Source organism: Hippichthys cyanospilos, chromosome 18 (genome assembly GCF_059441005.1).
Source record: "Hippichthys cyanospilos isolate Australia breed blue-spotted pipefish chromosome 18, RoL_Hcya_1.0, whole genome shotgun sequence".
In the NCBI taxonomy this organism is placed as follows: Eukaryota; Metazoa; Chordata; class Actinopteri; order Syngnathiformes; family Syngnathidae; genus Hippichthys; species Hippichthys cyanospilos.
Genome location: NC_142386.1, coordinates 8,225,730 through 8,252,099, shown reverse-complemented (window position 1 = coordinate 8,252,099; position 26,370 = coordinate 8,225,730). Strand labels below are relative to the sequence as shown.

The 26,370-nt window shown below is 38.4% G+C and overlaps 2 protein-coding genes across 4 annotated transcripts in view; one reads left to right on the top strand and one right to left on the bottom strand.

Moving 5' to 3' along the window:
- Nucleotides 1–24,601, bottom strand: part of specc1 (sperm antigen with calponin homology and coiled-coil domains 1) — a 50,960-nt gene extending 26,359 nt beyond the window's left edge. Inside the window, exons 1-5 of one of the 3 annotated variants that reach the window (XM_088441734.1) lie at nt 24,457–24,601; nt 23,797–23,989; nt 12,531–12,722; nt 12,287–12,419; nt 500–1,974 (exon numbers count right to left, since the gene is read on the bottom strand). In XM_088441734.1, coding sequence (XP_088297860.1) covers nt 500–1,974; nt 12,287–12,419; nt 12,531–12,701 — 1,779 coding nt within the window. In that variant the 5' untranslated portion in view covers nt 12,702–12,722; nt 23,797–23,989; nt 24,457–24,601. Of the gene's footprint in view, nt 1–499; nt 1,975–8,126; nt 8,446–12,286; nt 12,420–12,530; nt 12,723–23,796; nt 23,990–24,456 lie in introns of those variants that run through there. The other 2 variants (XM_088441732.1, XM_088441733.1) reach the window with 2 other exon arrangements.
- On the top strand, nt 23,987–26,231 carry timm22 (translocase of inner mitochondrial membrane 22 homolog (yeast)). The gene is made up of 4 exons (XM_088441737.1): nt 23,987–24,735; nt 25,137–25,333; nt 25,552–25,624; nt 25,695–26,231. Exons 1-4 carry the CDS (start codon nt 24,480–24,482, stop codon nt 25,769–25,771), a joined length of 603 nt encoding a protein of 200 aa, XP_088297863.1. The 5' UTR covers nt 23,987–24,479; the 3' UTR covers nt 25,772–26,231.
- The last annotated feature ends 139 nt before the right edge of the window (nt 26,232–26,370 follow it).

Below are 26,370 nucleotides of genomic sequence, written 5' to 3'. Positions count from 1 at the left end.
GTTTTTAAAACTCTCCTCCAACAAGTCAACATGAATCATTGCTATTTCAAAAGGCCACCTTCAAAATAAACACACCAAATAACACATGGACGATGCAATAGCTGCACAAGGCTTTTATTTTGAGGTTGGTCTTTGTAACTGTGTTAGCAGAGTGGCTAGCTTGACTACTCCAGAGTCCAATGCATTAAACGTTAATAACTGCAAATACTCGTTTCAAATTGTTTAAATGTCTACATTGAGTGAAATTATTTTGATAGTTTACTTACAAAAAAATGGTCCATCAAGACATATATGGTTACATAATGTAATCTAATAACTAGCCTTGTGTTTTCCCCCCCATAGTTCATTCTGCTTTATTTCTGTGAAACAATAAACCCGCCGTTCTTATATATTAATATTCAAAAATTTGCCACAAATAACTTTCGGCGTAACCAGTGTTTCTCATTTTTTGTTTTGGCCAAATATGGTTGATTTGGGCGTATCCCTAATTGTCACAAACCTTGGAAATGCTTGCTTGTACGTGCTCAGTGGCATCTTGCGCTTGAAGCAGGTCCTGCCTCAGCTGTGTCAGCTCCAGCTCCAGTCCATCTCTCTCAGCATGGGCCGCCTTGAGCAGGCTCTGCAGTTCAGTACTATCACTGGTGCTCTGCAAGGCCTTCAGTTCGCCCACCTTTTGCCTCTCAATGTCCACCTGCGCCTTCAGCCGACTATTTTCCACTCTGAGAGAGTCAAGCGTAACCTTCTGCTCTTCTGCACACTGCGCAGCTTCCCCTCTGGCTTCCAGCTCCTGATTCAGTTGGGCACGTAGCCTGTCCATCTCTTCTCGCAAGCCGTGCACCTGGCCCTGCGCCTCCTGGTGCTCCTCCTCAAGAGCTCTTAAGCTGCCGGTCAACTGCTGCTGGATGTTGACAAGCTTTTCCCGTTCAAAGCGGGAGCTCTCAACCACCTCGGCGTACCTTTGTTCCAGTTCGACAAGACGAGGACCTTGGCTCCGGAACTCGTCCTCCCTCTGGGCCTGCTCCTGAAGTCGGGTAGCCAGCGCCTCATTCTTCTGGGAGAGCAGCTCCAAACGCTCTCTCTGCTGCTGGAGCGAGTTCTGCAGGAGGCGCTTCTCTTCGGCCAGGCGCTCGTTCTCAGCCGTCAGTTCTTGCACGACTTGCTGCTGGTCGGCGAGCTCCTGAAGAGTGGCCTGTAGCTCTTCGGCAGTACTGTGGTGGTTCTCCTCCATCTTGTGGATCTGTTCTGTGAGGATCTGTACAGAAACATGGCCACCTGCAGCGGCTTCACTGCTGACGTTGCTGCTGATGGATTCAGAACGTGGGATCTTCTCAAACTCTGAGGAGTCAGGAGATGGGGAGTCCTTGATGGAGTTGGAGGAGACTGATGTCTTAATGAGACTGGCACTTGGGCTTGGCTCTGACGAGAGGCCATTCGGCGGTTTAGGAGGGCTACCTGACAATGGCAAGGGCTCATAACAGAGAAGTCTTCTCTTTACCACTTGGTTCTCCTCTCTGAGGTTTGCTAGCTCTCTCTGAAACTTTGCATTCTTTTCCCTCAGCTCCTGAACCAGTCCTAGAGCCTCTGTGAGCTTCCCCTCTTGTTTCGCAGATCCTTCTTGAGCCGATAACGAGACAGGTGACGGCAGTGGGGAAGAAGTGGAGCCTTTACTTTTGCAGCGTTGCAGCTCCACGCGGAGATTGCTGATCTCAGAGTCTTTTGCCTTGGCTTCAGCCAACAGCTCTTTCACCTGACATTCCAGCTGGCCCCTCTCCTGGCCTTCTGCTTCCCCCCGACTCTTAGTTGAGCTACGTGTTTGCTTTGCCAGGGTAGAGAGGCTCGAAGTGCTGGCGCTGGACACAATCCTCTTCGTGGAAGAGCTCCTCAACTGGTCCCGCAGGGAAATGCGCTCCCTTGTTATTGAAGCTGGGATTTCTCTTGGGGCTGGGATACCAGATTTCTTAGTTGCTTGGCAACCTGTCACATACACCAAAGTCGTTGAGGTTACTTTGGGAATCCAAAATCATTTATAGCACTCTGGCCCATTTTGTTACTTTCACAGTAAATACAACCAAACCAGTGTTGAGTGGGAGGAGATAAGTATGCACTAGGTTACACTAGATAAAGTAGATTACACTTATAGTGACATATGTATATGTTAGAGCCCAACCTACATCTGTCAATCATTTTGTTTGTTTTTTGCTAAAACTCAGCATCACCTCCAAAAATGTACAGCCGTTGGGCTCTAACATTTGCATATGTCACAAATATAATGACTAAAGCGATATGTCTCCTCCGTATGCATTTCAAAGGGTGACATATACAGATTTTCACTATTAGCGTGTTGGTCTGGTGCCTATTCCCCTAGCAACAGTCAACAGTAGAGGCCAACAGTGAAGCATATACAGACTAAGCAAACAAACAAAAATTCCTTTTCAGTTCATTTATTGTGCATGGCACAAGAAATGACATTATAAAGACATTAATCCTTGTCATAACTCTTTGTGTTACTAGTAGTTGAATGTGTGTCATATTTAACACAATCATGTTGCATTATTTTTATTTTTTTCCAAATAAACTCTCTGCACTTACATTCATTCCTTTCGTACTTACAACTTCCTTTCGTTGCTCGCCTAATCATTGCATGTAACAATTAAGATTTGCTTTGTTTTGAATGACAGGCCATATAATAGCCCTATCAACAAATTTAAAGACTATTTAAAGATACAAGGTTAGGGTGGAGATTTAGTTGGATACAGTTGGAAATCAAACTGTACATTCACTATGGATTATACTGGGAAAGTTTGCTTGTATCACGTAAACGAAACTAGTTGAAAGTGGGTCACATTTAGACACTCCTATTTGTGAATGTGTTTGCTTACAGCTTAATTTTCCCTATTCAGACATTGTTTGCAGTTTTGACAATACAGGAGCTGCCTGGCATTGTCTCAATGTTGCTCTCTGTGTTCATTCATCATTACAGCAGAGCGTAACTGTGACATTTCAAAAGGCATTAATGTGGGTCACAAGCACAACTTATTCCACACTATCTGAATGGCAACAAGTATTTTATTGTACGTTTTCAGCTCATCAACAAACAGTGACGCAGACGAGTGACTTGAGCCTATGGTCAATTGAAAACATCAGACAAACAACTAAACAGATACATTTCCAAGTTTTCAGAGACAATACTTCACCCGTGTGATTTAAAGCATCTTGTAATTAATGGCACAGTGTATGGATTGTATTTGCTGAATGAACTGTGGCAGAAGCTGCAAGTACCATTTAACATTCCCAGGACGTGCAGCTGACTTTGAAAGGTTCATTCAGTAAGACATTAGAGGCGTTATGTTGTGAGGAATTAAAGCTCAAATAGGAGAGAACTACAACATGTGAAGAAGATGAGGATAACAAAGCGCAGCACCTACACTAAAAGTGTACAGTTCAATCCTAGTTCTAAAATGGAGTGACATTTTGGCAGAGGACTATTTGAATCCATGATTGGCAGAATGAGGACAACAAGCAACATTTTGTCACTGAGCCTCTACAAGTATGCAGCATAGATTTGAATATCTAGCATGTAAACGTTACAAACGTGTATTAACAATGCAAATGACACATCAGCATACTGATATGTTGGACAAAATAGGAAAATCAGTTTTGAGTTCATGACAACTTGCAATTTTGTCACACAAAGGGGTTGTTATGTAAAGGAAAGGGCAGTGAATCTGATGTGTTTTGAATTCTATCTGGTTGCTAGGAAGAGGACTGTGGAACAGCCTTTGATTTGGCCCTCGTCTTTGTATCGCCCATCTCTTTAACCATGAGGTCAACATAGCTTTGATGTGTGTGCATCCTTTTGAAATGACACAAGCCAAGATGCCTGGCTCTGACTAGACAGAACACAGGGCTTGAAATATATCATATTTTTTGAAAAAGTATATTTGTTACTCGTTTACTAAATTTGAGGAGGACTTTGGCAAGCAGATTCTCACTTTTTTAATGGTTGGCATTCAGAGATGGAAGTACCCAAATGACTGAACTTAAAATGATGACTGAACTTTGTCAATATTGTACAGCAAAGAAATGCAGGCTAGATTGAAAAAAGTAAAATGCAGAGTGTGTCTAAGCAACAGAGCAAAATTTTTGGTTGAGCGTTTGCTTGGTCTTAATTTACTGCTTGCCTCCACATAGGTCAGTTCAGGTCTAGACCATTTACCCATCACAGAGAAACAATAAATTTGTGTAATGGACAGTTGAATTGCTCAAAGAGGAGCTTTTCCCCTCTAGTTGTAAATACATTCTAAAATTATTCACTCTTACAGAGTCATTCTTTGGTTTGAACTGACAATGTTCATTCAAAATTGCCTACAGTGGTCAAATAAAAAGCTTTTAAAAAGTCATGGCATCATTTGCTTTGTCCATATAAGGGAAGTATGACTTGAATACTTGAGAAAATAATTGTGTACCGATAAGTATTTAGGACAGTGGTTCTTGACCTTTTTTTTTCATGGCTGTACCACCTATTTTTTTTTTCCAGCCAAATATCTCTTATCAGTGTAAAGTCATTTGGGATATATATAAAAAAAACAACAAAAAACGTGAACTAGAGTACTGTGCCAGTGTGCCATTCATGTCTGATTTATTCAACTTTGTAAGTACATTTGTAGTTATATATTTAGTTGTAGTTTATTCAGCAAATTTAGAAGATAGATCCTGTCATCATCATCTGTTTTATTTATTGCTAGTCCTTTTTAAAATTGCATCAATAACGATTATCCTTTTACACAATTTAGGAATCAATTGCTTTATTTTACAATTGATTTGCTCTTAATTTCAAAAGAAAAATGTACTGCTCCAGTCACTGCTTCAAAAATCATTCAAGGAGATTTGCCGATACTTGCAGGAACCCAATTAAAATCGCACGTACCCCATGAAGTGCCTTCACATACCCTCATTTGAGAACCATTGGCTTGATATGTGTGAAATTATTTGGGTTGCTAATAGTGTGAATCTCTTTTTGGACTCGTCTGTGGCCATACACATCTTAACAAAATAAAGACATACAAAATTTTGCAAAGGAGTCACTATGACACTAATTTGCGTTGGATGGCTTCATGTTCCAATTACTGGTCATTTGCTCTTAATTTGAAAAGAAACCTATACTGTTCCTGTTATGGCATTAAATTTGATTTGCTGATACCTTTAGAACCCTGATTGAATTCTCATGTACGTACCACCATTTGAAAACGACTGAATTAGGAGTACAATGGAGTGTTGGGACAGGGCACAGCAACAAATAAACGTGATGATCAAACGTGATGATTAAATTATGCAAATTAAGTACACTTTGTTAATTCAAAAGCCTCCATTTTTTTGATCAAACACTTTATGGTAATCAATGTACTATTGTGCTTTTTTTTTTCCTTTTAATGAAAGTAAGCTTTTCAATCAGAGTTAAGACTCTGAGGCTGGACACCGTCCAACAGCATCCAGTTAACTGCAGCCTGCTAGCCTACATGCCACTCTAGAATTGGAAGGCAAAGTGCGGAAAGTCTATAATTTCCAGAACAAGAGAGTCATGGGTGAAGAGTCACAATGAATTAATGACTGCAGTCGGTTAAATGTCAGGCAGTTGTCACCCAAAGCGCCTTCCATTATCATCGCCACAAACAAACTCACATGGAAGAAAGCATGTTCCAAAAATATGGTGGACTTTCCTTTTATCGGAGTGACGAGACCGTGAAATGGGTCAACAGGCACCTATCAGTCAGACACTGAGACCCGCAGGCATTCCTGTCCTCTGACTGGTATTGAAAGATTACAATGAGACTCGAGTTAGACTTCATGACACACTGACTGAGCATGTATTAGTTAGGATGATTGAATGCATTGCAATAGCCTAATGGTGAGCATTAAATAAAACGAAAATCACAAATTTCTTGTGGCCTTTTCACAAATGCTCATAAAACCTTATACAGTAATGCAACTTTTACCGTATGACGAAAACATTACAGGTACAGCATAAAAATAAAACACTACTACAACAGTCAGCAATTGGTATAGAAAAGATAATCAATTGGTTCTCCTAGTAAGTGAAAAAACATTCTGCGATTAAAAAAAGGACAATACATTTTTGACAATTGACCTTTCACCAATTCCAATTTGTCCTTGTTTTGCAGCACAAAAGGAAATACAGAAGAACGTGAAGACTACCCAGTCACGGTAAATTGTAAGGTAATCTTATACAAAAAATTATCTTGTAATGTCCGACATCATAAACACATTAGTGGCCCTTGATACATTTTTTGCTAAATTTGGCACAGTAAGAAAACAATGGCACTCCAATGACAACATTATGAAATTCTTTAATGGTAGAAACCCTACTTCCAACTTAGGAAAGAAAACAGCGCTTGGAAATGTCACAGATCCTATTAAAGCATCCGAATTGTGTTGAGAAACCACAGATGTGCGAAATTTCCATTTTTGACCATGAGAAAGCCAAGACAATGTAATTGACTTCACTCGACAAATATGTTTGAACCTTTTCTTTTGCCTCAGCTCACACGGGTGCTGCAACTGAATAGCAGCTTTGAAAATAGACGCACTGTTATTGGACTATAATTTAGTTTCAATTCATCAACAGTTGACAGCATGTGGACCACAGTCTATAGTCTGGGCCACTGTTGCTAATCTAGAGGAGAGACAGAAAGGCTCAGTGTTGTGGCAGTCATTGCACACTGGCTGTCATAATGACAGTCTTAACATGGCAGAACACTGTTTTCCCCTCAGCTTCTCTTTCACTTTACAAAGAGCAGCATCCATCATATTTGAATGCACATCGTATCTAGCCACAATTGTTGAGAGAAGTGTGCCCCCCTCCAAAAAAAAAATCAGAAAAGAATCAAGATTCTCATCAACTCTAAGTCAGAATCGATAAAAAGTACCCAAACCGATTTTTATATATCCTTTTATATGTCAGCTTCTTCAAAATAAACACACTAAATCTATATGGTTGTCGGTGCAATAGAATGCTTTTATTTTGAAGTTAGCCTTTGCAGAGGTGGTTGCTCCCAGCTACTAGCCAATTACACTGTCATTGTCCAAAACAGCACAAATCAAGTTAGCAGTAACCATTAACTCAGTGGTGCATTCAAGAGCAGTTGGAAATCTCCAACTCAGAAAAACACATTAAATAACAGTAAATATCTATACTGGAGCCCCTATCAATCTATATAAGCGGATATATATCAAAAAGACGAATGGGTTTAAATTACCTTGATATTTGTCTTAATTACAACAATTGGTGCATCAAGTCACTTATGTTAACAATAACTTAACATATTCCCTCCCTTCATAATTTTATCGATTTATTACTGTTTTTGTTTCTAATGCCTGCTTTTAAATTCACTGTGAGATTTGTTATAAAATATAAAGTGCAATACAAATGAAATGTGTTGAAATCAGGTTGATACCTTATTAATAATGTCTGTTTTATGTGCTTGAAAAAAAAAAACACTTTCCATTCTTAGCATTTGTTACTCATTTTTAAGAAATGTATGCAAAATAAACCAGTACATATCAACCCATCGCAGTTCAAGAAATACTACTGAATGTGCTGTTATGTGTGAGTAAGGATCTGGCAAGTGGGTTATTTCAATTGGCATTTGATATTTGTTGAAAACAAGACAATGGGAGATTTATACAACCTTTTAACACTTGCGGTAAGCGTTGGAGAGAAAAATGGAAATCTGGCGCAAGCACATTCTGCTCAGGGCATTGGAGAGATGTGAGAGTGATGATCCTAGCTCCTAGCAGCTTCTCAGGCTTAGTGGCAGACAAAGCGTTCTCCTGCCCTACTTCCAAAGAGGAGCACAGGCAGACCTGCACCAACTGAATGCAGCCTCAAAACAGCAAAGTGTCATCATGCTTTTTGTCACAAGAAGACCTTGCAAACAATTAAAGGCTTCAATGGCTTCAGGGGATTTCTACCGGTACTCATCATCAGTCAAAAGTTGTCTTTCAGACATGCAGTAACACATGACACACAAGTTAGTCAGCCTACAAGTCAGCTGATCTATGTTAACGAAAGTAGGTGTGGCAGACAAAAGGTAGAAGTGAAGGCAGACCTGTGCCGGTTTCGTCCTGTCTTCCCGCTTGGTTCCCCATGTTGGTCCAATCTGCGACTGCCACACAGTGGAGACAAATCCAACAATTTGTGGCTGCGGAGGAGTGATGTATGAGTGTGGGGGGTGTCAGCGCGCTCGCATTTGTTCAGCATCCACAATCGCCACCGCTCGGTGAAGGAGAGACAGAGGGAACATCGGATTCTGCCTAGTCTTCGTCCACACAACAGATCTTCCCAGGACCGTGTGACAGTGTGAATGCGCATGTGTTGCCTGCGTGTCCTGACAGCGAGCGGCTGCCAGTGTGTGTCAAAGCACAGGGGTGTGCATATCCTCCACAAGGGTGATAGTGTGCTATGCTGGTAGGCTGGTATGCAGGCAGCATCATATGCACATCATTATCGCTGCGATAACAACAACTGGATCGGGAGGTGTGGCTTGCCATACTCATACCGCCTGCCAGACTGTATTACAACAACCGTGGTAAAAAAAAAAAAAAAATCCCTGCTCATACTAGATAAAAATAATCATGAAATCAGCCTGACTATATAGGAGCGATCTCACAAGAATCCAGCAACGTGAGCCTAAATTGGAGGTTTTATTTTTGCTTCGTGCGGATTTGAATTATAAAATACTGTGGTTTCTCTTAGTCTCTTCCTGCCCACATCCACTTGGACACTCAACCTCACTACTGCTTCCAAGCCTATTCATACAGCAAGTCTTCTGAATGTTACATAAAGTCTGATTTCCATCTGCCTCTTCAAGGGCCTGTATTATAGTATTTTAAGCTTTCCTTTGTTAAAAATATGCCTTTCAATGATGAATAGAAGAATCATCAATGTGCATTAGAAATTCAATTCCTATGAAATATGAGTTTTTTTGGTGTTTGGATTTCCAACCAGAAAGTGAAATGACTTGTTCACTGAAACCCCGCCTCTCACAATATAGTTGCCACACCCTTTTCATAATGTTCTAACGCTGACCGCCATGCCGAGAAAACAACACCAAACGTTCAAATTTTAGTGATCAGTAATAGGAGTCAGAGACGGAAAGAATGAAGAAGCCAAAGACAGGCATTTTACTGACCTTGAAATGAACCGGAGTGCCAAAAAAGCAAAAGATGTGTCAAGACCACATACAGTAACACCAGTTTCTCGTATGAAATCGATCCCGTAGAGAAACCACAACTCATATTACAACGATTACTCCCACAAGTGAATAATAGTATGTACCACACATATCTATGTTTGTGAACGTTGATTTTGCGGTCAATGATGAAATCTTACCTTTGCCACATTAGAAATTTAATTTCTTAAGAAATATGAGGTTATTTTGGTACCAACATTTCTAATCAAGGAATGAAACATCTCATTGACACAAGCACTGCGCCTCTCACTGTGTGGCAGCCGCACTCCCTTTTTGACGCTCTTCAAAAGCCAACCGCCATGATGAAACAACAACAATAAAAGACGTTAACATCATAAAATGATTAAAAGCTCCAAAAAGTTGAATTTCTGTGATAAGGGCCTTTTAACGTGCAGCTTTCGCCTCCATTTAGATCGAGACTACCACTGCAGTAAACATACATTTGCCTAATCCTGCAAAGAATGTTCTCCTCACCGCGGGACCTCCATCTCTGCTGGCACAACAGCCCTCTCACAAGATGTGGTCAGTCGTGCCTCTCTATGGACCAAAGGGTCACACGTGTCTATAGAATGGAATTTAAAGAACTTCTTGTCATTAAGGAAAGAGACAAAATTCCAGTTGTAATGACAAAAATTCATAAGGGGACAGTGTGTCTATATATTAGAAATTGAATGATTAATGAGACGATAATAGCGCTTCAAACACCGGCAAAAAATATTTGTCCAAATGGACGATATCTGCGGAATATTAACATTTTTTACTAAGGGTGAAATGTGAAATTTGAGTACCTCGGTTAAAAAAAATAAGCTGAATGTATTTATTTATTTTTTTAGCTTCAGATTCTTGTTATAACCGTGCATGTAGAATACGTAAAGCCCCACCACCCACTATCTTTTTTACAATCTTTAATTAATATCTTTTTTTGCACTCGTGTCAGTGTATGTCGGTCATGGCTGAGTGCGCGTGCCGCCTGAGTCATCCCAGTGGACTGAGGCGTCTGTGATTAATTCAGGAGGGCCTCAAGAACCATGTCTGGTATCTCAGATTTACTTCATAAAAAATAAACATACACTAACGTAAAAATACTTTTTATTGAAATATATCACTTGGACTGCTTGTCTCTCCATTTGTTGTTATTTTTATTACAATAAAAAGCAGGATATGAACTGACGGGTTTCCCAAAGTGACAGGGAACTCCAATATATGAAATTAGGAAATGTAGTAAAAAAAGGATTTTTTGTCAAAAATGACATGGATTTTTTTTTTGCTGAATTTAAACTTGACTCAGAAATTATGTTTATGAGATTAAAAACAAAAATGTCCATTGATGTAGTAAAAATTTGTACCCTCACCAAGATTGTTGTTATTTATAGAGCGAGACAGTCTATGTCCTCTTCCCCTTGCATACTCCGGGGGGACTCCTCCTCCAGTGAAAGTTTCAATTAATTATTGAGGAGGCATTTTAAATAAGTCATCATAAACCCATCGTCTGACAGTATGGTAGATTTGGTAAAATGACAAGTCTGAACCTATTGATAAAAATAACAGATGGGAAAGTATAGTATTGAAAGTATGTGTTAATCTAGGGCAGTGCTTCTCAATTATTTTTTTTGCAATCTTCATTTCTAAACAAGAGATGAGTATTGGCAGTATTCATTTACATTACCCATATGTTTTCCTCATGACAAAGAATTATTTAGCGGAATTAACTCCCTTGATGAGGACTACTTACCATTAATTGCTTCACAAAACTAGGCCAAAGTACGTATCTGAGGAGTGATTAATTCACATACACGTTATGTATTATACACAATACACGTTCCTCATTATAGTCTTAAAACATCAGTGCAAAAAACTTCTTCATAATTAGCGGTGATTCCGTGTCTTCTTCAGAAGAGCAAGCTGTGCATAGTCATGGCTTTTTTCATCTCGTTTGAAGTCTCGACTCAATTATCTTTACCTTAGCAAAACAGCCCCCAGAGGAAGAACTGCATTGCAGCTTAAATCCAATTTGTGGATGAACCACCAAAAGCAAAGTCAGAAATGAATGTTTCAAATGCTGTGAAAGATAATGAGGACTTTACTTTTCTCATTAACCCCTTAAAAGCGGCCGCTTTGAGACGATAGTCTTAACAATCTGAACAAAATGTCCGAAAGCGTCCGTAATAGCCACTACTTAAATTCTAAGGCACCCCAAAATTTCTCTAAAATCCTGAAAATGCTTGCCTAATTAGGACTTAACAACAGAAAAACATGTGCCAAATAAAGGACGTTTTTTATATATTTTCTGCAAATCTTGTGACATATTTTCTTTCCTTTCCCTAGATATTTCCTTTATAGAAAGCATGACAATAAGGGATTAGAAAGCGATGGACATGTTGAATAATGAATGTCCAAAAACTTTAAACGTGTTTTTCCTCAAAACAAGAGATTGCAACATGGCTACATTCTAATTACTAATTTTAGCAATCTCCATGTATTTTACATACTTTTAAAGTGTAGAATTTGAATATATAAATGCCTCAATTTTCATTTTCAGAGAAATAAGCCTGATTTTTGTGAAAATGTACCATTCGTTGTTTATTATGTAATTGAAAACATCACATTTTGACACAGCTAATGTGCGAGTAGAATGGATGTTTCCAGTCTCTGTTATGGAATAAATAAAGCATGTGCAAACCAAAGCATTGCATCACAAGAAAAACCATAATTGAAACAGGAGAGCTCTTTGAAAGCTAAAACTGAGTGTGTGTGACCCTCTAGCGGCTGAAATAGGGAATTGCACCATTTAGCAAAACATTGAGGGCTGTATACTGATTACTATGAAATGTAGCATTTCTTGAGTGTTGTGATCTGAAAATATATGCAGATAATCAACTGTTTACAAATATGCGAGTGGTGTAACCACTTTTTTTTAGATACTTTGACACACACAAATCCTATCCATGAACATTAAACAACAATTACGCTGGTAACATTCATAAATATTCAGAATTCTATGAGGACATGTGACCTACCAGCCATACTTCGAGGCCGGGCCTCAGCAAGATCTGAGATGGCTCCCGTGGTCACAGTCTTCTTCATTCGCAAGTTAGCAGAAGCTCCAAGTGCAGGTTTTGTCAGAGCATCATCACTGTTTGCTCGTTTAAGCTGAAAACACAACTGCTGTTAGTTAGAACCAATAACGCGCGTAATCTGCATGTGCGTGAGAGAGCAAGATCTCATTTGCAATCAATGGCAAGTTGGCTTTGGGTCTCTCACCTTGCTAAGTCGTTGATCTGAAGCCAGCGTGTTGGACGATCTGGAAGTCCTCATGGTTGTAGAGGTGGTGCTGGAGGAGGATGAAGAAGAGGGCGCTAAAGAAGCCTGCTTTGATCGCTCCTGGAATCCCGCCTTGGGCAGCCCCAACTTGGTGGCACCCGTTTTCATCATGACTGTGATAGTTGACTACACCTGAGGAAAAATAAAATAAAGCTAAGATTAATTTACCTTGATAGGGTGTCAATATATTTAGTACAATTACCTTAGTTTGATTGTTTTAGGTTGTTAAGTACTAAATTAATTGATTACTTTAGGTAAAGAAGTAAATTGATCACTTTACATAGGTAAGTATGAATTAGCAAAGTATTTTTTTTCTTTATTAATTAATTACCTACAAGTAAGTGACTAGTACCTGATTACCTGAAGTAATCGATTTCTTTAGGTAATTTAGTACTAATGCTAATACCTTAGGAAGTATTACAGTAATTAGTCAGCTAAATGATCTCTTTTGTACTTCTCTATTATATTTTGCCAAGCCCCTCTAGGAAAGAGAAAACTTTGCGCGCCCACTCAACATGCTGACTATATATAAGTAAATGATCTATAAAATTGTAAAAGTATACCTAAACCTGTATCCTTTAACAAAAGAAAAAAGCAATATAAAAATGCGTTCAACAACTGACAATTATTTTTGGCAGCATTTATACAGGTTACAGCTTAGTCTAAAACAGAAAAAAAAAACAACAACAAATGCATCAAAGTGTCTGAAAAAAAAAAAGATGCCAATCTTTATTTGATCACAATTAAAAGTCATATGACAAAAACAAAGCCTTTTCCCCCGGCATCATCTCACCGCCCCCAGGGGGACCCGCCCCACTATTTGAGAAGCACTGTTCTAGACATTTAGACTCCTTTTAGCCAAGCACTTGAAAAAAAATACAAAAAACCCCAGATATAATTTGGGATTGAATGGGTGAACTATTAAAATATATTAAAAAAAAATGTTTTTGGAATGTAATGAGTTATGGGCCCCTAAACTCAAAACGTATTCTCCCTTCAATGCTGTAGTTTTAGCCTTTGTCCTTTGTGGGGCAGTATAGAGCTAAATTTACCAGAGCAACAAAAATTCTTTAGGCTAGAATTTCATTACTTAAGTTTATGGTTTTAGCAATAGATCGTTTCTACTGAAAATACCATACGTTGATAAAATTGTAAAGATGGTATGTGCTTGTTTTAGCATAATAGGCGACACCTGTGCTCCCTCTGAGCAATTAAAAAAAAAACATTAGTAACCAAGAAAACATTCTTGCAAGTCTAGCCTGAGGCTAAAAACTTAAGTCAATATTTTCCTGTTTGACGTTCCTACAAAACAATAATTACGTTCACCTGACAGGCAGGCCGGGGGTAAGAGTAACCCGACATAATTTTTTGGAACTAAAGCGAGCCCTATTTGCCTACTCCAACAGGATGTGGTCACAGGCTGTAAATGTGGCAGAGGTGGCTTTCACACTCTACAAAGGAACAGAGTCAGCTGGGCACAGTAGATGTGGAAAATGGAAGGAAGTGGGAGTGCATCACAAGAAATGTGGTTCCTAGTTGTACATACCCAGAGGCACGGCTCGGTCATTGATCAGAACAACAGTACTTGACTTTTTTTCTGAGTAAACTGTGGGCAGCTTTTCCATCATCATTTGAAAAACCAAGAATATCCAGATCTTATTGTAAGCATGTCTTGTAAACCACCCATCAAACAGTGTCCCACTTTTGCAAAAATCTCCATTTCACAATTTGATTTTGAAAATCACAAATGTCATGCCCAGTCCTAATTTTAACTAGTTTATGAGTAAACATTTCATGCCTATCTGAGTAACACTTACGGCTTTCATGAGTAACGTCTACATAGAAAGACAGCCTAGTCATCCTTTCAAGTGGACTTGCACCAAAAATAGGTTGTTCCTCTTCTCTGTTATTTCAGGTTATGTATGTATTTCTACTGAAACATTGTAAGCATTACACAACGGTTGAGGGGGAAAAAAAACGAAAACACAAAACTTTTTCTAATGAAACATAACAATGTTTGCATGTGCTAGTACTTCTCTAAACTGACTAAGATTAAGCTGTTTACTGTCATGAGAGCATCCCGGTCATATGACTCCAAGTCGTCTGCAGGCAACATCCTCTGACGGTCTCCTTGCATGGTCCAATTGTACTTCAAACGCAGATTAACCATTGGCTCTCTTCTCCCCCGAATGGTTGCCTCGACTATATGAAAGGTCTTCTCATCATGAGGCGTAAGCAAAATAATGTTGAGATCTAACACCTTATATTTTCAATTATTAAGGACTGGAAGTATATTTCCATTAAAACAACAACAAAAAAAAAAAACATGGGTCATAAGTCATTTTCATACTCTGGATCACTGCAAGACATTTTTCAGGGAAGAAAAATTTGAAATATGGCCTGACTATAACCTTCTGTGGCAATTATGAAGCCAACTCCTCTGGAGCCAAAACTGTGTCCCACTTACTTTATGGTGGCCTAGTTAAGAATCCAGATGTCTCAGAGACAACCTGAGATCAGCCAAGAGCTCAACTTCAGTACGAAAACATGATCTCTGCGAAGGTCCTCTACGGAATCAACAGTTTATTGCAAACATAGAGTATAAATGCGACATAAATAGGGTTGCAGCTATCAATGATTTTTGTTATCGGACTGTCCAACAGAAACTTTTAATCAAATAAGCGTATTCAGATAAAAATTAAATATATATTTTTTAGCTTTGTGAAAAATAATTTTAAAGAAAGAAGACCAAGTAACTGAGTAATGTTTTCACTTAATTATGAATAGCCAATTTTAATACATTCATGAAAATCAACCTTCTCCAAAACTCTCCACATGAATCTTGGTCTATGAGACGAATTTTCCGGCTGAAGAAGCACGTTTGAATCAGCAGATGGTTTGTTCAAATGTGATCAGTAGGAATGGCAACTTTGTCCGGCTGTCAGCATCAAAGTGTTCAATCATTTACATCTATCTTGCCAGCCTATATGGAGCAATTGAGCGCTGCAAGATAGTGGCTAATTTATGCTAGCTATGGCAGCTATAAGGTTCCACCTGTATCCACTGGTGACATATTAATGTTTGCGTACTTCAAAGTTATTTCTTATGGAGCGAAAATACTTAAATTACAAGGTGACCTGTTTCACCCCTAAATATATACTATATAACACAAGTAACAAGGATCATTATTTTTGAACTATACAAAATAATGATGAAATCCAGTTCAAACAAGGGTTGCAAAACAGGTAAAGCAAATTTGTTATTATGACTGAAGTCATGCTATACCAATGCACTGTATGCCCTCTGTTATGCTGCCTCTAAATGGCTGCTGCTGAACTGAAGTGCTGAGGTAAGATAAGAGTTGAGAGCTAGCAAGAGCACTTATTTTCTTGGGTGTGGATGAAACAATCTTCCACATCTGATCTGAGGAGTGCGGATTGTTTGCAGACAGGACAGGGTGGTGTATTAAAATCACAGCTCAACATTCATATACTTGAAATGCAGCTAACAATAGTAGTTCATAATAACAGAGTAATTCCATGCCAAATCACTCCCTTAAAAAATCGAACATTTTTAACCAAGCTGATTTTGTTTGTATTTGATTGAACTTGTTGATAGGGGTGGCGCAACACAAAATTTCCAATTTTTAGGTCAATCGGAACAGAAACTTTGAAAATGTTAACTTTATTAAGTTGATCTTAAGTTAGAAGTTGACATTGACTTTTCGAATCAAAAATAATGTTTCACAAGTTGCTAGTACATGTAGTATAACGAAAATCAAAATCTGCTTGGTTCAACCCACCGGGTAATTTGGCATTGAATGATCCCAGATTCAAAACATATCTCAACTAAAACAAACCTAACAACAAAATAGCACATGTACTTACAGTAAATAATCAATAAAGTTAAAAAAATGCTGATTCATTTTTCAGCCAGATTCATTACCATCACCGCTGCCTAGGTTAACTTTCATAACTAAACAAATGTGACATAAGCATTACAGGGCAATATTTTCCACTGTTGAATAGTCATGGAAAACAGACTACTCCTACCTTGTGATTCATCTGAAAGTGCAATTCTACCCCAGACATGTAAAGCACACTTTGGCAGACAAACATGAGAAACTTGGCAGAAATAAGTCTAGCACATGTTAGCTTAGCTAGTACAGTTGCTAATGAACCGCTAGGAATGGATGTAGGGAACATGAAAGCACTTTATCAGCAAACTAATTGATTGCCATGACATGAACACTTTTTGTTTTCAAATTAAGAGTAAATTAATCGCCAAATGAAGCAACTTATTACTAAACTGTGTTCAAGTGACTTCTGTGCAAATTATTTTGTTGGGTCTTATACGGATGCAGCTCTTGTCATTTATAGATTAGCCCATTATTTAGGACAGGTATGTCTCTTAGTATTCCAAAATAATGTCCAAAACCTTTGAGATGTATAACACCAGTAATGCCAGTGTTATGGGGGTGGGTCTCCCTGAAGGGGTCTGACTTTCATGCTCTTCCATTCTGGTGTAATTTAGATCCCACATCCTATGGTATGCCAAGGGTGTAGCATGTGGGTAGAATGCAAACTGTGCTTTGGCGAGGAATAAAACGGGCCTTGGATTGTGGCAAGAAACTAAATTTGGTCTGACCACACCCATACTCTACTACACAAACTGTACATATCAAAGCTACGCTAACATCTCTCGCTCCGCTTAGTTTGTTGTGTAAATGTCACATCAAATCTAGACAATAGATGAGCAGTGATTGGTCGTTACATGAGCAATTGTGATGTCATGTTCAGTAACCAAAAGGTGGCAAAATGGCCGCAATATGAATGAGAATGGTATGCTTGGACTAAAAAATAGAAGAAACACATTTTTATAATTGCATTCAAGCTTGGATGCGTTTCAAGTAGGTGGAATGTCTCACAAAAGACATTTGCCCAAATCATCATGGGAGGTGTATCATTGATACCAGAGGCAAGGAGGAATGTCAGGAATATAAAAAAAGAATCCTTTAATAATAATAATAATAAAAAAAGAGCTCTTCTGCTCCAGTTGCTTTCACTTGCTTACCCCAAGGAAAAAAAAGACCTGAGTCAGATTCTCCACATGGGGTGTGAAAACACTATGCATGCACAATGGTGGTGATTCAGCATTGTGGGTGGCTTTACAATACAGCTTTTCCACGATTGTTGTAACTACAAACCGTGGCTTCCATAACTATACACATGTTAACACTGTGGTTAGGTTACATTGTAAAGACGCTGACACGTTCAATGTCAAGTCGACGTTTCATTGAACAAAACAGCTCTCTCATGCTGTGGCTCATTTCCGCACACACTATCATCTTGGGATGCACACATGAATACAAAGTCTTTATAGCAATTCACAATTGCTGTACACCAGCTGGTGTGATAGATATTAGGGCCTTGTTAAAGAAACAGAATAATATATTGTGTGTCAAAAATGTTCCATACATATTTTAATATCTAACTCATTTTTAATACAGTTAAAAGTGTAAAGAGATTTGTCAAAAATTAGATTAAAATGTGTAATTAACTGATCTAAAAGATCTGTAATCATTTGATCTAATTAATCTCATGTAAAACTTGATTATTATTTTTTTTATTGGTATTTTTTTTAGTTTAGTTTGGCAAAGAGCGTTGCTATAGGTCGCTATCTTATCATTTTTTGTTGCTATTTTTAGCTGTGGCTGCATTCACAGCTGGGTGCTTTGCATTTACGTGGTAGGCTAAACTTAATCTGCTTCTTATAAAGAATCCATATCATTCTACCGTTATCAAAGATGCTACCGGGGCTTTTTTTTAATGTTAAATTCATCAATCGTCAGAGTAACAACTGTCACACGCTCTTCCGTTTTCATGTTGTCCTTCCGCCCTTCCATTCACAACAGGAGCCTATCAGGTTATTCCACATGCTATGACAATCAATCGGTGTCCATTTCAGGGTGATATTGACCTTTGTTTTTCAACCCCCAACAACGCAAGCACAAAAAGCATAAAAACTGAAAATAAAGAATAAAGATAGAGATTAAAAATGAGATTAAAGCAATTGAAAAACATTACACTTAATATAAATGACATAAAAGAATTGATCACAATTTAAAAACATGATTACATGCATGGTGGGTTAGGTAGGAACAATCCCTGACAGCAGCGGTAGAGTCGCTAATGCAAGGGAGGTGGTCTTCTCGGACTCATGAGCTCAGCGAAAATGAGAGCAGAAGAATGTATCACTAATCTCGTGCTGAGACGGTCTCTACTTTCCCCGTGTGTTCCTCTTAAGCCAGTGGAGATGTGAAACTGATGCATAGCAAATATTCATCTGCAAACAATTTCAGAGCAGCTACAATTGAAATGCATTGAGAGCTGTTTTTTTTTTGGTTTTTGTTTTTCCTGGCTGGAATCTATACAGGGATGGTTTTCACTATACAGTAGTTGCCCTTTCATGTGGGCTTCGGCTGGGTTCTTCAGCTTCCTCCCACGGACCTACATAATTCAGATAGTTGTCTGTCTCTGCATGAATGCATGGTGGCAAACCTTGGTTGCACCCTGCCTCTCATTCCTGGTGGAACTTTCTACATTATTGGTTGAATCCATGGAGTTACATAAGAGTGCTTTCCAAGTATTTTGTGGAACATTTATGGCTCTTATGTCACTAATAACAATGCGCATCATGCATGCGTAATGCTGTAAATAATATAAACTGGGAAGCATAATTGTTAATGGATACCCAATGGCAGACAGTAACATTTTATTCCAGTGCTGATACATTTACATTGCAAAGTGGTAAGCAAATATAAAAAACCTAAAGACGTGATAAGCATTTACTGCCATTCTCCCTCATTGACATCTCATGCCTTGTGGTGTTGATAATAACATGAAAGTGAAAGCCAAGAGAAAAGCAGTGCTTCGTTTATTCCGTCATATATGCCTTGCAATGACTGATGCATATTAGACGACAACATACTGTACAGTATGTCACTTCACAGGCGTGGCAAGCATATATTAGCTCGCTAAGTATGATAAGACAAGCGGTAAGTGAAATTCTCAAGCAAAATACATCAGCTAGAGGCTGTAGTTCGAGTTTCTTTGAGCCAGCCTTCCCAGAGGGCTAAACTTCCTGCTCTGATGGTGTCAAATTTGGGAGTCTGATAAACAGCCTGAGCCAGGCTGCTGGAACTTGTGCTGCTTTCCTGTGTGCATTTCCAGTGAGTGGGCGGATTCCATAGAAACTCTTGCGAAGCATCCATGAGAACAAAGCTCAATGACTTTCCACAACGGAGCCTCGTAATGCATGGGCCAGGCCAAGGAGAGGTCCATTGCAGCTTTCGGGAGCAAAACATTTATGCCCTCCCGTTTCCATGCGAGCTTCATCTCTCAGAGAAATATTTCAAATTTTTCCCCGCTCGTGCTCACGCTACAGTTTTAAACTTGCCTGTCCTGTTTACCGAGAAGAGAAGAGACAGCCTAATAATATCTTAGAATGTTAGCTTCTTATATTGTTAGATGGGGGTAGGTGTGGAAACAAAGAATATTATGTCAAATTTTCTGGTGATCCATTAGAAGCAGCATTCTTTGGACAATGCTTGTCAAGGATTTTTTTTCCCCAGGTGAGGAAATGACTCACACTAACTCCAAACATCGGACATAAGGAAAATATATAGATTGACATTTTGGCATATAGGCTATTCACAACATTGTTATGTTATACATTGCACAATGATGCAACGACTCTTAGCTCTTCAACCAATTTCGTGGTGCACTTTTACAATGACAATAACAGGGTTCTATTCTGTTATGCAGAGCTTGGAAATGACCTTTTTTTCTAAGATAAGGTTTAGTTCAGGGACTGACCAATATGGATCTTTAAAAAAAAAATACAGATTACATTAGTACAGATTACCATATAATCGGCCAATTCATTTAAAAAATATATTAATGAATTAAAGTGCATATTTTCCCCTCCAAATGCATTTAGATAGGCATACATTTTATGCGGAGTTTCACTTCTCACAGGCTGGCTTGGTACCTATTCCACATGAATAGGAAAGGTTAACAGTAAATAGAATGAAAAATTTCAAAGAAAAATGCATTGCATGGTGCTATTAATGAAGTTATAACAAGATCATATGTGTCATATGTGTTTGCGTTACTAGTACCTGTAGTTGAATGGGTGACATATTTAACATATTTATGCCTAACTTATGTTGTACAAGGTATTTTTTATTATTTAAACAAAGCTCAATTCGTTGCAAAACTTCCTTGCATTTCACAACTAATCATTGCCTGTAAAAAGTCATATTTGCTTTGTATTTAATGAGATCTAGATACATATATGAGACATATCAAGATTACAAGGTTATTGTGTTGATTTACAGCATGTGTAATAAATGACACCAACACACACATCTGCTGTAAATGTTTAACGCGCATAAAGATGGTTGAATATCACTTGATTCGAGAAGTACAGTAGTCACCCTTTCTCCTATGGTCCAATCTCTTAAAGGAAAAATTCCTCCGATTTGGCGAAAGGCATATCTGTCCAGTTGAACATCCTTTGCCTAAAAATGACTCACTGTCACCAATGAAGAAACTCTCTCTGATGAAAGTATTAATGTTGTTATTGTTACATAACTTGAAGTACTGTATCAACATTTGCAGCAGGGCTATTGTTAAAGAAACTACTGTGGATTTCAGTATTTACTTTTGCTCAAGGGCAGGGCCTTAACAAGTCAAGTTTATATGATTTATTACATCATCCTCCAACCACATTTCATAATAGCCAGCCTTCCACCCTCTGTACCACATCACAAGGTCACGTCATCACCGCATGAAGATGAAGGACTCCAGCACAGCGGCTAGTTCTCAGTCCCTTAGTGGGCTGTTATTATTTTAACATTCGAGCAGCAGTGAGGAGAAACCTTGAATTCCCTGTGGAGGCTCAGACGATCGCGTTCGATTCTTCCCACGATGAACAATCTTCGAGACCACCGGGCATCATCGTATGTCACCTACAGTATGTGCAACTGAACATGGGTTCTTCCCAGATAACCCATATGCTATAAATAGAAAGCAAATGACAGGAACTGCCTGGGTAATGATTCAAACAGAGGATGAGAGTAGCCACAGGAAAAGAAAAAAATAATACAGACGGTCACGTCTGCAGTTTCCACAAGGACATGCCAAGTCTACTACAAAATGTTTCAATGTACCACATTCAAATTAAGACAAATGTGGCAGAAGTGTATAAATGAACAGAAAATAACATTCTGAAAGACGGGCAATTGTTAAAAGATATTTGAATTTGCCCAATCATATTATGATGGACTTCTCCTCATCTGCATTTTGTCCCAACTATTTCCTCTTCTGGTGTGGTTAACCATCAGCCGAAGGGTTGAGGGGGGGGGGGGGGAGTAAGAGGCTTTATTTAGCTCCAAACAACATTTACATTGACCACACTGAAATACTTGGAGCAGATATTTTTTTTTTCCTTCCTAGACATTTAAAAAGCAGTATGAGAAAAACGAAAGCTGCCAATTGTTGCCCACTTGGGTTCCCTAAATTATGCCTACAAGATCAAATCCATGCCTATATTCTATAAACAAAACACTAATACATACTGGATTATAAAAACTAAATTCATGATATAGGTTGTCAGATTTGTTACTTTTTAGGCTTTTAATTACATTGTATCATATTTTGTTTACTGGTTCGGTTTGACAAATTGCTGTAAAATGGATGCTCCTTAAAAAAAGGCACACAGTTTATTTGTGGTTTACCGATCCAATCGGGATGGATTAAGTTATCCTCAGTCACAGTTGCCATTTATATGGAGATAAAACCAATGTTTGTTCAAGTGAATACTGAATATATCAACTACAACTTTTCTAATAATGCCACTTTTATTGATACTGCAACACAATTGTTGAAATGCACAAAGACTGTAAGGACACTTTGACCATTACAGTATGCCATTAATGTCACTGTAATAATAATTCTTCCCCCCCCAGCTATTAATGCTCTGAAAAACAACAAAACAAAAACACATCAAAAATAACAACTGCACTGTGTGAAACTATTTTTTTTTATTCTACAATATCTATTTGATCTATTATTCTTATTCTATTTATTCTTATTCTTATTCTATTCCATAACAATCCATGTCCAAAACAACAAAAGTAGACTTATTTGCCAGGTAATAGAAATTTAAACATTTTAAGAACTATAAAGTGCCACTTTTAACCCAAACACAACATTCAATTTTACATTTGAGGAGACACAAGGTATTAATTAAGAGTATGGCACTATACAAATAAAACCTCTGCGGTCATGCAAAAAAAAAAAAGTTGCTGAGTGAAATAAAATGGGCCTTTAAAAACGTGAACAGCAAGCTTTCACAAGCATATTAAACACAACACTGCCTTATTTTGGAAGCAACACTAATGAGGAGGAAACGGTAGGAGGACCAAGCAAATAAGGTATTATTCAAAGTAGGGAGAACGTTAAACAGCATTTGGTTTTGGTTGGAATAGAATATTGGAAATAAGATGAAGACTAGTGATTAGAGCAGTCAGAGATCATGAGGTCCCTGTGGTAAATATTATTCGGCTACCACAAAAAAATATTAATTTTTATATGAAAATTACGTACAGTAACAGTCGAAATACTTTTGCACTAGAGTTTAACATAGTATAAACACTTTCCATTACTGAAAGCCCAGGTTTGAAATTCTGAAAAAATAATAACACGAGACTACAATTATTTCAGTAAACTTGTGAGTTTTTTTTTAATCATCTAATTAGTATATGTGCCCTGGCTCAAAAAATGTTGTGAAACTGAATTAGAGTGGTGACAATTAAGTCACGTGTGTCCTAAAACGATTAGAGAAAAATTCCGTTTAAGGAGCCTTTCAGCTGCACAGTGGCACAAATGAACGCGTTTCCCGTTCTCTGCTTTGGCTTGTACAATTAAAATATTATATTCCCATGAATCGAACATTGACGTCTCCAGTTACGAGCCATCTGTCATTTGATTTAAATTACGGTCGCTTGCATGGGATCCCACGTTCTGAATTACATCTTAATACACGAAATATAAAACTTAATACAAATTGACAAAAGAAAAGCGATCGCAACACAAGGTTTGAAAAAGATACACGAGAATGTAAAATTTGCTTTTCTCACCTGTTCAGCAGGGCTGTGGTGCTGCTGTAGTCCGAGCAGGATGCGACCGCCGCAACCGCCTCGGCTTGTCAAGTCACAGCTGGCCGCCGGATAGGTGGAGCGCGTGGCGCAGTCCTCGAACGGCATTATGGGAAATGTAGGAGAAGTACGTCACTACTACGTCGTGGAGTGGTTGAAGGTTTCACTTACTGAACTGTGAACAACATGCATCTGATTGTTATGTTTTGTTATGTAAATTATATTTTAAAAATACGGTAAACAAATTGTACCTTGTGTGAAAAAAAAACAAAAAAACACTTTGTCATACTGGCTTGAATGTGCTGATGTGAAGCTGATCTACAAGGAATAATTCCACCTTTGACGTAAAAAAAAGACATATTCGTCAATTTGCATTCGTTAGGAGCAGTTCTAAATCAGGAAGGATTGCCTTTATAGTTAAAGGGGCACACGTAATTTCGTTCGTTCGTTCGTTCATTCTTTTACTTTCTTTTTATTTTGCTCTTAAATATTGCAATGCGTTTATATTTTCAATAAACACAAATTCTACGTCCAGCTCATGGTTATGTGAGTGGCATTTACTCGTTTTTAAAACAATTTAACAGTCCAACATTATTAAAATTGGGAAAGAATCTGCCGCTACTCCTCTAAAACTACATTTACCTAAAGTGCTGTCATTGGCAAACATGGCGGCCTCCACGAGTGCTGCAGGAGCTGTAGTCACGGATTCTAAAAGTCCTCCTGCAATTCCGAGCATGGAAAGCACGACGATTCAGTACAGTATGGTCTTAGATCATCTTATTGGGGACAAGAGGACCATCAAGGACTTGAACCCTGGCGTCATGGGGGGACTGCCGGTGCCTCCTAAGAGCGAGGAGCAGAAACGGATAGAAAGGGCAATGGAGAGCTGCGCTTTCAAGTCAATTTTGGCTTGTGTTGGGGGTAAATATAAATGAATGAGAACATATATGTGTGCATTGTGCTTCAAATGAAACTTATTTGTGGACACATCATTGTTTGTCTTTTATCATTACCTTCTACCGGGCTCCTGTGTAGTCATAAGGACAGTGTACAGTACAGCAACAAATCTGCTAAATCGGCAACATTGCCTGTTAGTAACCATGGAAATCAATCGGAAAAAGCAAAAATAACAATAAAATCACAATACGAATGAACTTAGACTAATTGGCCAGTCCTTGAACAAATAATTTTTAGAACTGTGGTGAGGATTTCTGTGTAATTTACATGTCCATGTTTTGAATGTCATCATTATACATACTTGAATTTCCAAAATATCTAAACAGTCATGTATGTTTCCATGTATTATTGTTTGTATTACACAGGGTTTGTCCTTGGGGGAGCATTTGGGGTCTTCACTGCTGGCATAGACACCAACGTTGGTTTTGATCCCAAGGATCCACTGAGGACCCCCACAGCACGTGAAGTCCTCAAAGACATGGGCCAGAGGGGCATGTCGTATGCTAAGAACTTTGCCATTGTGGGGGCAATGTTCTCCTGTACAGAGTGCATCATAGAATCGGTAACACCACAAGTCTTTATTTTGTACATGACACATGTTTTCAATTTGATATGCAAACATACTAAAATGATCAGAACCAATGCATATTTCTCACTTTTTTGCATATATTTTAAGAAATATGTAAAATGCATTTAGAAAGAATTCACTTTACAGGATCTTTATGGGATGTGAACAGATATGCATTAATGCATGTTGTAACTGTCCACTTTTATTGACAGCATAGAGGCAAATCAGACTGGAAGAATGCAGTGTACAGTGGTTGTATTACTGGAGGAGCAATTGGGTTTCGTGGTACGTAAAAACATATTTACATAGATATATTGTTTTTTGTCTTGACTTTTTTTTTCCTCATTTTTTGTAGCTGGTCTGAAGGCTGGAGTTTTAGGATGTGGAGGCTTTGCCGCTTTTTCTGCAGCCATTGAATATTATCTGCGGTGATGCACTAAATGTGACTGAGGACAAAAAATTAGGAGACTGCACATGTGCAGACCAACTGTGAGTCACAGATATATTGGTCTGAAAATCTGGAGGCGACGTGACCAGATTTCTGATTGGTAGGATTTCTGTGGTTGCTTTAAGTGAACAGAAAAACATTGTACATGAATGCCTTGTTTTTATTTTTTTACTATTGGCAGATTATTGTTTGTCAGCCTGTCAGTATGTAAAAAATGGTGAGTGGGAAAAACACTGGCACCTTCACATCTTTTTTTTCCCCTCATTCAGCAACGCTAATAAGTATTTATATATAAATGATATTGGTTATTTTGACAGTTATTTTCCAATTGAATGGAATCTCTGACCACAAAACAGCTGATCAATGTAAATATGCTTTCTTCCTTTTTTTGTAAGTAGTGTTTACTGTGTATTATGGCCTATCATAAACACCACTTTCACATTCCATAGCTTCAAGTCAATTTGCTCCTCCATTTTCACACCTTTTTACTCTTGAACTTATTCTTCCACCCACAACAGGACTCTATCAGGCTATGCAACGCAAAACACAATGACAGCCAATCAGTTTCAACTTCTGGGTGTGA

Excerpts from the sequence above, each read along its gene's own strand:
- timm22 (XM_088441737.1), top strand. The coding sequence starts at position 24,480 with ATGGCGGCCTCCACGAGTGCTGCAGGAGCTGTAGTCACGGATTCTAAA. Across the intron at positions 24,736-25,136 it reads AATTTTGGCTTGTGTTGGGG|GGTTTGTCCTTGGGGGAGCA; the intron begins GTAAATATAAAT and ends TGTATTACACAG. Across the intron at positions 25,625-25,694 it reads AGGAGCAATTGGGTTTCGTG|CTGGTCTGAAGGCTGGAGTT; the intron begins GTACGTAAAAAC and ends CATTTTTTGTAG.